The 14,693-nt window shown below is 33.7% G+C and overlaps 1 protein-coding gene across 2 annotated transcripts in view; it reads left to right on the top strand.

Moving 5' to 3' along the window:
• LOC145693294 (uncharacterized) overlaps positions 1 to 14,693 on the top strand; it is a 77,346-nt gene that overhangs the window by 12,003 nt on the left and 50,650 nt on the right. For both annotated transcript variants that reach the window (XM_081769154.1, XM_081769162.1), the window contains exons 3-4: positions 9,426 to 9,596; positions 12,907 to 12,982. In XM_081769154.1, the coding sequence (XP_081625280.1) occupies positions 9,426 to 9,596; positions 12,907 to 12,982 (247 nt within the window). The remainder of the gene's footprint in view (positions 1 to 9,425; positions 9,597 to 12,906; positions 12,983 to 14,693) is intronic.

The following is a 14,693-nucleotide window of genomic DNA, read 5'->3' as shown; positions in this document are numbered from 1 at the left end:
CCAGTTTATGAAAACAACCACCAAGAAAACTAAGAATGTATTAAATCCACAATATAAGCCAACCTACTTCATTAAAAGAAACTAACATGTATTACGAGAACATGTCATGTCTAGACATCGGATTTTTATGCACTTAAAATTTATGAAATATGCATACAACTTCAGGGACTTCTTTTTAGAATTTACTTTTATAATAGTTATAGGTTACATACTCTTAACGTTTTAAAACACACACAAATAATGGAATTAAGTTATATGAGAACACGATCTCTGGTTTTCTTGACATTTGTATTTTACAGTGGATTCAATTAACACGAAATAATACGAGTTGAGTTGATTTTGAGTCTAACGTTCCGTTCAGCATCGAGTCTATATGAGACGTGGGCCTACTTATTAACGTGGAATCCGAACCACATGAGCTCCCGCCGGGACGAAATAATACGAGTCCACACGTTTCCATTGTACAAATAATAATAATAATAATAATAATAATCGTTTTCAAGGGTTTGCTCTTCCCGCAATTAGCCTTACAGTGTATCACAAGATGCTTCTCTTCATTTTTTGGTATCCGTTTATGACATTTGTAGCCAGAAAATGAACTATTAACATCAATAGATGTTACTATACAATATTTACGCAGAGGAGCAAGTGTAGTATATATATATATTCTGGCAAATTGAAATTTAACCCTTGGAGATATTTTCCCATGGCTTCAATTATTTTTAGTTGGAGTTTCTCCCAATAAGATCCGTCATTTTTTTTTCAAGGAGTGCCCGAATTTACCAGAAAATGACCGGAGCTCGTGTCGAACTTCACCAACTAGAGCTAAGCATTCACTGAGTAGCAATACTCGTATCTCTTGTTTCTGAATTGATGTCGACACGATATTACAATGTCATTATTATTATCAGATTTCTCTTAACGTTTTGGTAATTGTGGGCATTTCTGCTCTGGTGATCGGTTTCTAACATTATTGGTCGTCTATAAATTAGGAATTCTTCCATCTTCTCATGCAAAAAGCCCTTCCGTTGCACAGGCATGTAAATGTATTGAAAATATAAACTAAAACTGGATTTATTTCATGTTGTAAACATACATCTGAAATAAAAACTTATAAAATGTGCTGAATATGCTCTTGAGTACTAATATACGCTCTAACCTTTGAAATACAAAGCTTCAAATTCGGACTATATTATTATTTCTAGAAACCCCTACCAAATTTAACAGAGATGCATACGAGCAAACAACGCATTTGCATAAAAATCCGATGTCTAGTCATATTATATGAAGCCTTCGCGCCCCCTCCCCCCCAAAAAAAAAGAAAAGAAATTAAGAACATAAAAAAAGGAAACATGAATTTTTACAGAAAATCCTAATTCTATTAATACGATACTTACCCATACTGTATGATCCCTGTTTTCTCTCTGCATGTAGTACTGGAACCCTGCATGAACTAAGAGACGATTACCTCTGCTAGTTGTTATAAATTCCATTTCTACGTTGAATCACTATGTTCACCCAACAACGAAAACACTAAAATTAAGGAATTAGACATCAAGGGCGATTCTTTTATACCCTATTTATCCCCCACCCTCCAATGACATGATTCACAGGTGTACCATGGGCATACGCACCTGCTGAGATAACTAAGCAGTAACAGGAAAAGAATAATCACAAAATAAAAGTTTATTTAACTCATCTTTCTATTTTTAAACAATGGGTTCCGACTTCATTAACAAAGTGCTTATTTTATTCTTTGCTGTGGAGAATGACTTTATTGTCCATACATTATTTCCGAAAATAGAGATCTTGATCAACTTAGCCGCAGAATGCCTTGAAAGTCGACCTGCAGAGACGATATCAATTTGGAGTGGAAACCAGTAACACATTTTAGTCTGTTTTCGCAAGATCATTTGTTTTTCTGAATTTTTATTTTCATGTACTTTAATTTGCTATTATTTTCGTTATTAGTTTTATTTTATTTTTGTAATTATTTTCCTCTTCTTTATTATAACGTGTGTTTGTTAATTTTTTCTTTTTTCTAGCTTCTCTAGTATTAATTGCAATTGTTCATATTTAACTTGTATTTGCTCTTTCTCTGTTCTTACTTAGTTCATACTTGTTCTGTCCTCCCTCCCCTTGTAGTGAAAGGAGTTTCAGGGTGAATCACGTGATTGCAGATGGACCGTGTGAAAATGCACCACACGTGCTGACTGATTAATGCGATAACCAGGACCGTGTGAAATTGCTCGATAATGAGCACCATGCGAGATTGCACCGTGTGAAAATGCACGGAATCTTCTAAATCACTATTGTTTTATTTAATTTTAATGTCTTTCGTTTTATAGTACAAGTCTCATGACAGTATCTTCATCTTTAATTTTATCACTTATTTTCGTGAAGAGTTCATCAAACGAAGTGCTGTTCATGCGAAAATAATGAAAGGACTTTTATTCGTTATTTCGTAAATCAATAAACATTGAAGGAAATGAGAGTCTGCTGCAGACTTGTTTTCTGCGCGTTTGAACCGTTATTAAGAGTAAGCTACCAGTTCTGGATTTTCCGCAGATAAGTGACTTACATTTCAGCATAGGATTGTTAATGAAATATGTGTGTATGAAATATAACGAAAGGAAATAGGTTTTATATTTTCATTCTTCAGTACACCACTCGTATTTTTGGAAGTAGGAAGAAAATTCGATATACGCCCCGGTGGAATCCTATAAACGCCTTAAGTTTAAAAATTGATGTGAATACGTTGAACGGTAAAATTCTCGAATTCGTTCTTTACGGCTACTGTACTTTTTTCTCTCGTGTTGTTAGTCGAAAGTAATGGAAAAAACTCAGAGACACTTGTGACTTAATTCATAAAGATCTTGGGAACTTTCGAATTATCTAATTTTAGCATTCTTACAAATTTACACGTTGAAACTTGTTTTTGCAAGATAATTTTTAATTTTTTAAAAAAATTGTTTTATTTACTTTTGTAAGGTTTCAGAAACTAATTTGCCTATTTTTAATTCCATATTCCGCCCTTTCACTCCTCCCCCATAATGCATGTTATGATCTCTGCTATTGATGGTGTTCTAAATTCCGCAGTTAAACTTTCAGGCGATCGGAACTCATGTAAGTGATTTTGCAATTCTTATCAAACTTTGTAATATCTTCTTGTGTCCTGCAACTTGTCGCAAGAAGTTACCATTTTAATGATTAGCATAATGTACACTCATGTCCAAAATGGTTGTCGCATATCTATAACTGTTTTCTTGTAAGAATATAATTTGATAATGATTTTGCATGATACTTTTAATACTGATACTATGTGTATAATTGGGAAATGTATGTTTGTGCTAAAATTTCATAGGAAAATAATTACAAATACGAAAATTAGGACGAGTAAAACAAAATGTTGCCAAATGGACAAGAAAGTTTTATTTTCGTTGTATTGTTCTTATTTACTGCTCTTTTGACATGAAATTTTCCACATACATGTCTTTGCCAATTATACACATACTAACATTATAAGAAATACCAGGCGAATTCGTTATCAAATTATATTCCTATAACAACATTTATAGACATGCGACAATAATTTTGGACATAAGTGTACATGTGTGTTATCGTAGATGAGTCTAAGTGGCTGTTTTATTTAAAGAATGTATGTGACATTTCTTAAGCATAAATCTCTCTCCCATTCATTCTTCGTTCTTAGAGTGACAGAAGTAAATTGAAAATAATCGTATGTAATATATTAGTTTCTGAGGTCATTTTTTGATGAGCATTTTTTACTCATTTTCATGGGCATGGTCGTGGCGCATGTTAGATACAAGGCACTTTCATTTAACGCGCACATATTACATCGCTAATGTTTTTAATTTTATAGAGAGAGAAAACCGACCATCAGTCACAATTTGATCAGATTCTGAAACAGCATCAAACAACTCAGTAAACACTTCATTTGACGGAATGATTGCGGCGAAAGGATGTTTGTTAAATCGCAAATTGTGTTGTTAAGAACAATGTTTAAAATAGGATATTGCACTCAGAACTGTGCTATATAATTTCGATGTAAAATATTTAATGTACATAGTATATTAGTAACAAAAAACTCTTTACAACTGCGTATGAAAAGAATTAAAAAAAAAAAAAAGCCTCAAGCTTCATTTGTTTTCCAGTTAATGTTGTTTCTTAATAATCAAAGATCTATGCTGCCTGAAATGTTCATAATAATCTTATACTTTCGGTTCTTATGCGGTCGGTCATTCTACGTATGCAATGATAGCGTCCGTGTTTCCTTTTACTTCTGATAATGTAGACCAGACACGTTCGAGTCTTCATCCTCGTGGTCATAATCTTTGTCGTGTTCATTCTTCATAACGTTTTCTATTATCTTGCTCTGGTTGGGAATTAGGTATCCTTGATCATAGTCATCCTTGTTTAGCCATTGTTCAGTAACAATTACATATACCAGAAGACTACGATTCGCTACAAAACGCAGTAAACACAAAGAGCCGATCGGAACTGACCCTTGAAGCTGCGCTCGAATAGAGCGGAAGTTTCGAGTCCAACAAGCAGTGGTGGTGATACTGTTGTTCTCTGTATGAACTATTGCCACATTTCAGTCGCATCTTTTAAAAATCTAGTCGAAGTTTTTCTCCTATTACTACATTAGTGAAATTTTGTCCGTTAAGTCTGGGTTTACTGTATAATAAAATGCACAATTCTTATGGATGGTCAGTGGATGATGATATATAAGAAAATATAGGGAGCTAAAGATCGAAAAACGTCGAAGAAACATTTCGACTAACCTAAGGAGAAGAGAAGAACAAAGCTTAGTCTCAGGATCTGCCGACAGAATAATAATAATAATAATAATAATAATAATAATAATAATAATAATAATAATAATAATAATGATGATGATTGATGATAAATGATGATGATGGTGGTTGGCATATTGGCAGCAACACGGTCGCATTACTAGGTGAAAATCAGATGGTGCGAGGGTGTTTACTCTCGACGTTTCTCCCATTGTGCGCTTGTTTCAATAGAGGCACAACTAACTCCTGTTTCCATGTCAAATTTTGCAGATGACCCCCGTTGGAGATATTCACGACACGCCAGTGGTGTCGCTACTATTTTTATTGCATTCTACACATACGATTTGGTAGTTCGATTGTTTGTTTGACGGGTCTATATGCATTATTAGCCGAGATAAAGGCCAGCTTCGGGTAGTCAGATACAAGTCTGCAACAACGCCTCTAGCGGCTAAATGGGAAAGGATATGAAAAAGTTTGTCCTCTAAAAGTTGCATGACATTTAATGTCCTTCCGAACGATTCCAACAGTTATACCACTTTCCATTTCAAATTTTGAAGTTGTCCCCCCCCCCTTCTTGGAGGTATTCACGAGACGCCACTGGTCTCGCTACTATTTTTATTGCATTCTACACATACGATTTGGTAATGCAATATTTTGTTTGAAGGCACTACGTGCAGTATTAGCTGCGATATAGGCCTGGTACGTTCTTATTGAATCATCCTGTATATATATATACTTATATTTATATTTATATTTATATAAGATGTTGATTATACAAAATTCCAATATTGAAATTATGGTTTGCAAGTGTTAAACACAATAAAATCGAAACATTTCTTCTTATTTTGTGTTACAAAAATAATCTTCATCATGTAGTTATTTCATTACATAGGCAGGCCAATATGGTATATTTGTTCTCTGCGAACTCGATATGTGTTCCCTGCACTTTACACACACACGTACACACACACACACACACACCCACCCACACACACACACACACACACACACACACACACACACACACACACACACACACACACACACACACACACACACACACACACACACACACAGAGAGAGAGAGAGAGAGAGAGAGAGACACAGAGAGAAACACTGTGTAAATTTTTACTTCCCAACTTGAAATATTAGAACATTTTCTGATTCCCGAATTGGAAAATTATAATTTGTTGCTGTCTAACTTTCCTCTACAGGAATTGTGTGCACTTAAATATAGTGGAAAATTTTCCACCTAACATCATTATACATAATATCCAAAATTGTCCGGCTTATGAAAAGTTTTTCCACTTGTTTCTAAAGAGCAATAAAACTTTCCGATTCACAAAAAGTTGTTTCACTTTTTGCTTCAAAATGATGAAAGTTTTTCGACTCATAAAAAGTTTTTCAATTTTTCCATACAGGAAAGACAATTTTTTGATTCATGAACAATTGTATCACTTGTTTATACATGGTCCTGAAAATTGTCTGAGCCATGAAATTTTTCACATTCTTTAAACGATCTTTCACTTTTTAACATTTCTATACATGAACTCAATCAATTTTATGATTACTGAGGAATTATTACTTGATTACTGATATTTTTTAGAACGGAAAATTTTCTGGAAAATATAGAAGAAAATTTTCCACCTCACATCACGGCTAAACAACGATGTAGGAATAAGTGGAGTATATTTTTATGAATCGGAAAATTTTCATCACTGATTTTATCATCTTTCTTCAACACCAAATTTTGAAGCTCTCTAAATATTTCTTTCCTAACTTCCGTAATGTCAACGTCTCCGAACCATACAATCCAATACTCTATATATAGTACCTGACCAGCTTTTTCCTTAATCCATTGTTAAACCTGCTAGTTAGGAGTGATCATTTCTTATGAGTGATCACAAGAAGTTAAATGCCTCTTTGACTCGGCAATTCTTGATCTGATCTCTTTAGTATAATGAGCGTCTTTCGTCAAAGTACTTTCTAAATATTTGAAATGATGGAGCTCTCTTTGTTCTACCCTGATCCGAAAGAGCATGTTTCCACTTGAATTTTCATGACTTTCAATTTTTTTTTTTTTTTTTTTTTTTTTTTTTTTTTTTTTTTTACTGATTTCATTCCATATTTTTTTAGTTCAACTATTCATTTCCTTTAGTTCATCTTCAGTTCTAGCTCTAAAAATCGTGTCATCCACATATATCATCGGCTGTTGATATGCTCTGATGATGGATGAAATCTCCAACTTGTATTAAGGCTTCTTTCACTAAGCATTCAATGTAAACGTTGAGTGATTAGGGTAACATACAACATCCTTGCCTGACTCGTCTACCAATCTTCACACTACTGCTTTTTCCTTGGTTCAGGCGCAACTTAATTCTTTGTTCCTTTGGATATGTTGCGAATGAGTTTACGATCTCTTATTTCCCTGATTGTTTTAAGTAGTTTTAAAAATTTGGCCCAGTTGATCCCTTCGAAAGCTTTCTGCCAGTCGATGAAATGGTTACTAGAAAATAGTGAAAATATAACCACACATACTGACAAGGTATAAGTTCTTTCGCTAAATACCTTCGTCAGAGAGGGAGGAGAGAAAGTTAAGAGAAAAGAAAGGAAAAATTAAAAGATCAGAGAAAAACGTGTGTAGCATCTTTGTGGACACCATTTTTGACCTTGTGTTGTGTGTATAATTCTAATTATACATGTAATTCTAATTATTTATAAATGAATATTTTCATGTTATAAACCTAAACTTCAGTTGATTACTAACAGGTTCAGTTGATAACTAATCAAATACCACATATGGTTTCTGGACACAACTCGCTCCATCGCCAGTGTGACTGTTAGTTTCACTCCTAAACGAATTTAATATTGAAGAACTGTTTCATTGTGAGTAACGCTGAAGTTTAAATGTAAAAGATATGATTTTTTTGTAAGATTTATTCACTCTTTCAGTTCCGTGAAGAAAAATTGCTGATTTGCACTACTATTGAACACAGTTACCCTATTACGGTTAGAACACTAAAAGTTAGTCGCACAATTCTTGCAATCAGAAAACTTTCATGTGGTAGTTTTCCGTAGAAATAATGTCTTTAAAGTCTTCACAAATAACTCAATGAGGTAAACTACTTCCTTCCTGTTTCAAACATTTCATTTTCCTTTCCCTCCTTGTTTTGAAATGTCTTCTTGTGAAACGTGGATTAGTGTGAACCATAAAATGAAGTCCACAGTTTTTATTCAGCTGTAAAATGGGTATTTAGGCCCATACTTTCATCTTTTTTTGCTAGTCTACCTTTTAGCTATTTGAATTTTTCAAATGAAGAAAGAAAAAAAAAGTTTGTAGGAAGGGCTTCCGGCCTCGGCTATAATCATTCGTGAAAATTTTTCTAGTTATAGTTCTTGTGGTGTAAACCGGATTCTGTAGTTTCAAATCTTTTTGATTTTACAGGCTTTGAAAATTGACAGAAGTCGTAATTTCGATACATTTGAAATCTGTAAAATCCCATTTCCCAAGGTATTATTCTGGATATATTTTCTTTTTAATGAAAGTCCAGAATCTCTGGTTTAAATAGTAAACTCTACAACTTTTTATCTTTAATAGTAACCTTGCGGCAGCCTGTTTTCTGTACAAATACAAACCGTTGTTTTCGCGTGCCGCACTGAAGAGAAATTAGTCTAAATCCGAGATTGCGTCAGTTGAACAGTGACAGTATATTTGAGCAGGTCACTAATAAAGTAAAAATTGGTAAATATAAATAATGTACCTGACGGTTTTGAGCAAGCATTTTTGTTTAATATTGTGTTATATTATATGGAGTGGCTCACCTCCAACCTGAGGAAATCCACACATTAGGCATTTTATAAATATAGAATCAGAAATTAGAATATTATAGAAATTGCTTCCTTTTTCTCTTTAGAAGCAGAAGTTTCGAAAACCTGACACGTGTTCGTGTATTTTGAGTGAGGAAAGTTGATAACTTCTCCTATAAACATTCAGAAACAAAGTTATGTTAATACAATCGTGATCATTTCTTTTAAATACTATTACATCACTGTAAGATTATAACGCGAGTGTATAGCATGTCCCCCAACAACTGCGAGTTTTCTATTGCAGTGTATTGCTGTAAGTCGTGTGTTTCAAAAGTCTGCATTTATTTATTTCTCGGGAGGGAGTTACAGTAGTAGAGGAAATATGATTAATAAGTGTCCTTATTGCAGAAAACATCATCCTTCATTGATTTTAGTAAATTTTTATTATGCACAAGTACACACTGCATTTACAACATAGCTAGTCAAACGTGTATCATCTACTTTGTTATGGCAAAAATTAACGTTTAACAGATTTTTCCGTGATTTTCTAAATAACAAATAAGATTTTTCTTATGTATATTTGACTATATTCAATTTCCAAGTTTGATATTTCATAACTCAATAATCAGATGTTTGCAGAGGCTGTCACTTGCTAAATTTGATGAAGATCGAGTGAATTCATCTGATGACGTGTGCTATGAACTGTCCACGCATTATTATTTTTTAAAAAAAGAAATGATAGACAAAAACCAATTTTGCTGTGTAGACATAACTAATTATGCTGTCTTCTTTTTCCAGAGTCTGTTGCAGTCTATCTACCATCGACAGTTAGGGCAACAACCTTTGATTGTTTTGAAGGATATGCAGTTTTCTGTGCTGAAGTCGTTAGTGGAATTTATGTACTGTGGAGAGACAAATGTAGCAGAGGAGGATCTCGGAGCGTTACTTCAAGCGGCGAAATTTTTCCAGGTGATGCTTAAATCGAATTAAGTCCAATTGTGATGTTTGAATATATATATGACTTAAGAGTCAATGGTTAATGATAAACGTGATACAAATTACAAGTCGCAATGACATCAGATAATTGGTAAATGATAATATGCTTCACAGAACTGTCTGTGCAATCACTAGTGTGGCATAGACTTGGGATTCAGTAATCCCTTTTTACCTGTCGGTTCTTTATCCTTTGAACATAAGGTAACTTATCATAATTTCATTTAGTTAATGCCAGGTTCACTTGTCTCCCCCCTCCTCCTCCTTCTCCCATTTTTATCGAGGACTCATGTACTTTCAAACATATAAAGTGCGAGGAAGTACATGCTATGTTTTTGTATACTCTTACAAGAAGCTGAAGAATAATTGTGCAGTCTGCAGTTCTAAGTGGGAAACTATATTCTTCATTGTGTGTAGCACCACTAATAGTGAAAAATGGTATTATTTCATCAGAGTAAGTTTGTAGTAAGGATTTCAAAGCCCCTAGGAAGACAAGAAGTCTTATCAAAACTGGCATTTCTGAATCATGACGTATTAGGTTTGCGTCAACTAACTCTCTCGATGGCCTGTGAAACTCGAAGGTTCAATGATGTATTCACAAAGCTCTCCATTCTGTCCTTACCCAACTGGATCCAGTTTCTATTTTGTATTCCTGTTTCTGCGAGATTCATCTTAAAACTCCTCCTATCTACGTTTAGGTCTTCTAATAGTTTTTCTCCGATTGGATTTCCAGTTCAAATATTACAAGCCATCCTGCTTTCTTTCATTTTAGCCACATGATCTGCCCACCTGAGCCTCGTAGACTTGTATAAATATGCAGCTCCTTGTTATGAAGTTGCCGCCATTCCTCATGTGCATCCCTTTTGAGCCCGAATATTCGTCTCACAATTTTATTTTCAGTTACGTTCGGTCTATGTTTTTCTCTCAGAGTAAGCGATTAGGTGTCGGAATGATATAACACAAGAGGCATAGTCATTCATTTACCTAGGTATATATTTGAAGCTTCAAATTCTTCGTCAGAGTTCGTTAAGACAAAAGAGTGTAACTTATCGTTACAGTGATTGAAAAAGAAATATTTTTCATACCCTTTACCTTTCTCTTTTCCATATAGATTTTGTCTTTCAGTGCTTGTGTACTTAAGGATTTCAATTTTACATAAAATTGTAATTTTAAAAGTCCATAATCCTAAATAATACATTTAATTACGATTAAATACGTTATGAACTGAAAATAAAATGTTTTAAAACGTTCTATTAAATTTTATTTTATTGAAGCATACGCACTTTGCCTAGAAACAGAATTCTCAGTTAATAAATAAACGTAAAAGGCCTGTAGCATCAAAGTTTCTTTCTTTGGGATTATAATAGTAAAGTTTATCATAACCAATAGAAAATTTTAGCAGCTATTTATTCTTTTCTCTTCGTCTTTTTCTTTCTCTCGTCACATCTGGCACAGGTGGATGGAATAGATGTGATTGGGTAAATTACAGCTTCCAGATATCTGGAAACCGGGAGTATGAGATGACAAAGCGTCTCTTCTTCTGATGTCGATCTTCGGTGAAGATGTGCGACAAGATTGTCGTAACAATTTTACAGTTTTAAAGTTTTTGACTACCTAGTGCTTCGCAAATATAAAAAATTAATATGACAACTTAAATGTTCAGATCGTAAGTAAAGTAGATCACGCAATAGGAATCATATTTTTCGGCCTATAGGAATTAAAGAATATTAAAGAATATTAAATTCCACGATGGTATGAGCTATTGTTTTTGTGATGTGTGACAACATACCCATGCGAGGCTAAACAGGTTGTAAGTGCTGAGGGGTGTAATGTAGTTTGCTAAATCTTCTTTTTTCTTCCTAGCAACCTTCAGTTCCTAGGTGAGTTTTGTTTTTCTAACATCATAACATTATGGGATAAATAGTAAGATCGTTGTCTACACTCTCTCTCTCCTTTTTATTCTTTTCTTTTGTCATAATCTGCAAATAATTCAAACATGGCTTCTATCAGTTTAACAATAGTGAGAATTTTAATACGCATATGTAATTCCACCACTTAATAGACGGTTATTAATATTTAGTTGATGATTTTCGGATGTTTAGTATGCAAGTTTTGTAGTGCATATTTCTTATTGTTTTGTTGGGATACACACTAGTGTTTATGTTGACATATTTTTTTTCTGTTTGTATATGATTAGCCAGTTAAAATCGTCACATTTTGAGTATTGATATGTTAGTGCCGGGTTATTCTCGTGTTATTAACAACTTCGAACTCGAATTTATATATATATATATATATATATATATATATATATATACTAGCATCAATTACCCCCTTCGCTGGGTTAAATTAATTAAAAAAAATTGTAACATGTTCCCTTAGTCAGTCATTTTTTACTATTACTAAAACGCTCTCTGGTATCGATCATTTTCGATGATTTTTATATATCCTCATCCCCTCCCCATGTCGTGGGGCACAGCATTGGAAGTGTCATTGTTCATCTCAGCGACCACGAAAACTGAATTCGACACTGATATTGGTCATTTTGATTTTATATATATATATACCCTCCCACAATTTTTGCGGGGCAGTTCTAATGAAGGTATCTGAAGTGCAGGATAGAGATATAACAAAGTTTTTCATTTTCATAACGGGTAAGAAGATGAGAGATTGATAGATCTAAAAAATCAATGAATTATGTACATGGATTACATTATATTTTACGTAAGTTTTTTTTATACGTAGACAGCGAAATTTTGATGTGTGTGTCACGTATTTCTTTTCAGTTCACTGAAAATTTATCTATCAGACACTAGAAATACTGAAAATATATTGGAAATAACCACAGCTCTAATAGACACCCTGTAGAAATTCTCTAAAGAAATTCTACACTGATGAGTATGACAGAAGGAAATGAAGAGGAGGGAAAAATACAATTGATAAACGTTTTATAGAAGTTTATGACAGTTGACTTCTATTTATTTATTTATTAACACGAAAGAAGGTGAAGCATCTGCTGATACGTTAAAAAAGAGAATGGAAAAACCTTCTCAAATTTACATGTGCAATTTATGATTGTGATGTTATAATAAAAAAAACTACACTACACATTTGGCACACTTTTCTTATTCACGGGGCGTGCTACTGAATACAGTGAAAAGAAGCATCAAAAAATTTCCAGAGTTTTCTCTCTTATCTTGACTGATACTGGAAACTTGGTTAACTTTTGTTTTTTTACTTACAGTAGTTCTCAGCGATTTACGAATTTCACTTTTGATTTTTCCAGGTGAAAGGGTTATCATCAATGACCCGTGAAGCACTTGGTCTGCCACCACGCAGTAACAAAAATGCAGCTTCGGCAGGTAATACATTAATTCTTATAAAATAAAAATCTTTCATCTTTATTATTGATGAAGCTTGAGGCTTACCAGTTTCGTTTAACTCGTGTTCGGATACTCACATTTTTCTTTTTAAACATTTTTCTTCGTTTAGAAAGTTCACAAGAATGTAGTTCAAATGGTTGAATGAAAAGTGGGTGGTTTAAAACCAATATGTATTTTAATATCAGTTCAATGCTTTTGAGGTAGAACCATTATTATTATGTACCAATCGTCGAAAGTAGCTTATCACACATCTCATATACTTCAATTTCTAATTCATGTATATTTCTGGCACTGTCAAATTTTCGGATCTCTCTTTACCTCAGCCTTATTCACAGAAAGTAAAAATAGGAATGAGAGGAATGAAAACATCAAAAAATAAATAAATAAAATAAAATAAATAAATAAAAAGAATGAAAGAGACAACTCGTTTAATATTACAGTACATCTGTTAAGTGGCAGTGTGGTTTGCCGTGAAATGTTTTTTTTTTTTTCCTTCCTTTATTTCTTTATTTTTCCTTATTTAAGTGTAACGTGTCATGATTATGCCCTGAGGCGTGGCAGACGGAGTTAATGGTAATAGACGAAATCGTAGAATGTAAAAGTGCGAGGGAATGGGAGAGCCCTGAAAAAACTCACACATGCAGCGTGTGTTCACAAAGCCCACTTGGCATGATCTGGAATCGAACCAGAGACCCTACGCATCAAAAGTGAACTGTGTGTTCGGCAATTGAAGTTACCAACTCATTGTTAGGATTTTTTTTAATGTTCTTGTATTCGGTGTAGTTTTAAATGTTATCCGTTTATTATTTAAACTACTTTTATCTACTGTATGTTAAATCTGGGCTGTTTTCAAAGAAAAAATTAAAAAAAGAAAAAAAAAAACTTTCAGTTTCTTATTGAGCTCCAAATAAAATTCTGAAATCTATAATATTGTGTTATTTCTCTTAATGTTTTGGAAGAGCTGAAACCGGGTATACTGCTTTTGTATACCTGAGACATTCTTTGACACATACTTTTAAATTTCTTTTAGTCATACCTATATAACTCCTAGCAACTGCATTTCTCCTAGGTCCTGATCTTTCTTTCGTATCCATGTAATAGCTCTTATATTGGGTAATATTTTTGTCCAAAGTTTGGTGCAGAAGGTGATTCAATGCTAAGTGTAAACTGAACTGTAAAAGAACACAAAGAGTGAAAAAGTGAATGACTGGACCGTGTCTCTAGCCGGGGATCTCCGACATATCGTTCCGATGCGTAATCACTACGCCGTCCAGTCCGCTTCACAGAACAGCTACACACTCTCTCACTCGTGAAGTCGTGCTCTCTACTCAGACTATATGCCTTGTACACATCTGTTTACATAAACATAGAAACTCTTTCAGAGACAGTCCTAAAAAGTAAGCCTAGATTCATCACAATTCCCACAGGTCTGTACAGAGTGAATTGCATTTTCCCTCCGTTCTTTATATTGACACTAGCAGCAATACGTGCATGTGCCGACCGTAGCCAAGCATGGTGAGGAACTGAGTCTTCGTAAAGAAATTGTGAAACTTAAAGATCGAGAATTCAAAATTCGATTTTTAGATGTTTTTCTTAATTTATTTTTCAAACATGAAGATATGATGAAATAATTAAAATGTAATATTTGTTACACATGTAAATTTCAGTTTAATACCTTGGTGTTAAAATT

This window comes from Thermobia domestica, chromosome 1 (genome assembly GCF_964235325.1).
Source record: "Thermobia domestica chromosome 1, izTheDome1.hap1.1, whole genome shotgun sequence".
NCBI classification, from domain to species: domain Eukaryota; kingdom Metazoa; phylum Arthropoda; class Insecta; order Zygentoma; family Lepismatidae; genus Thermobia; species Thermobia domestica.
Note: the sequence above shows the minus strand (reverse complement) of the source record. Positions and strands in the feature narration are given on the sequence as shown.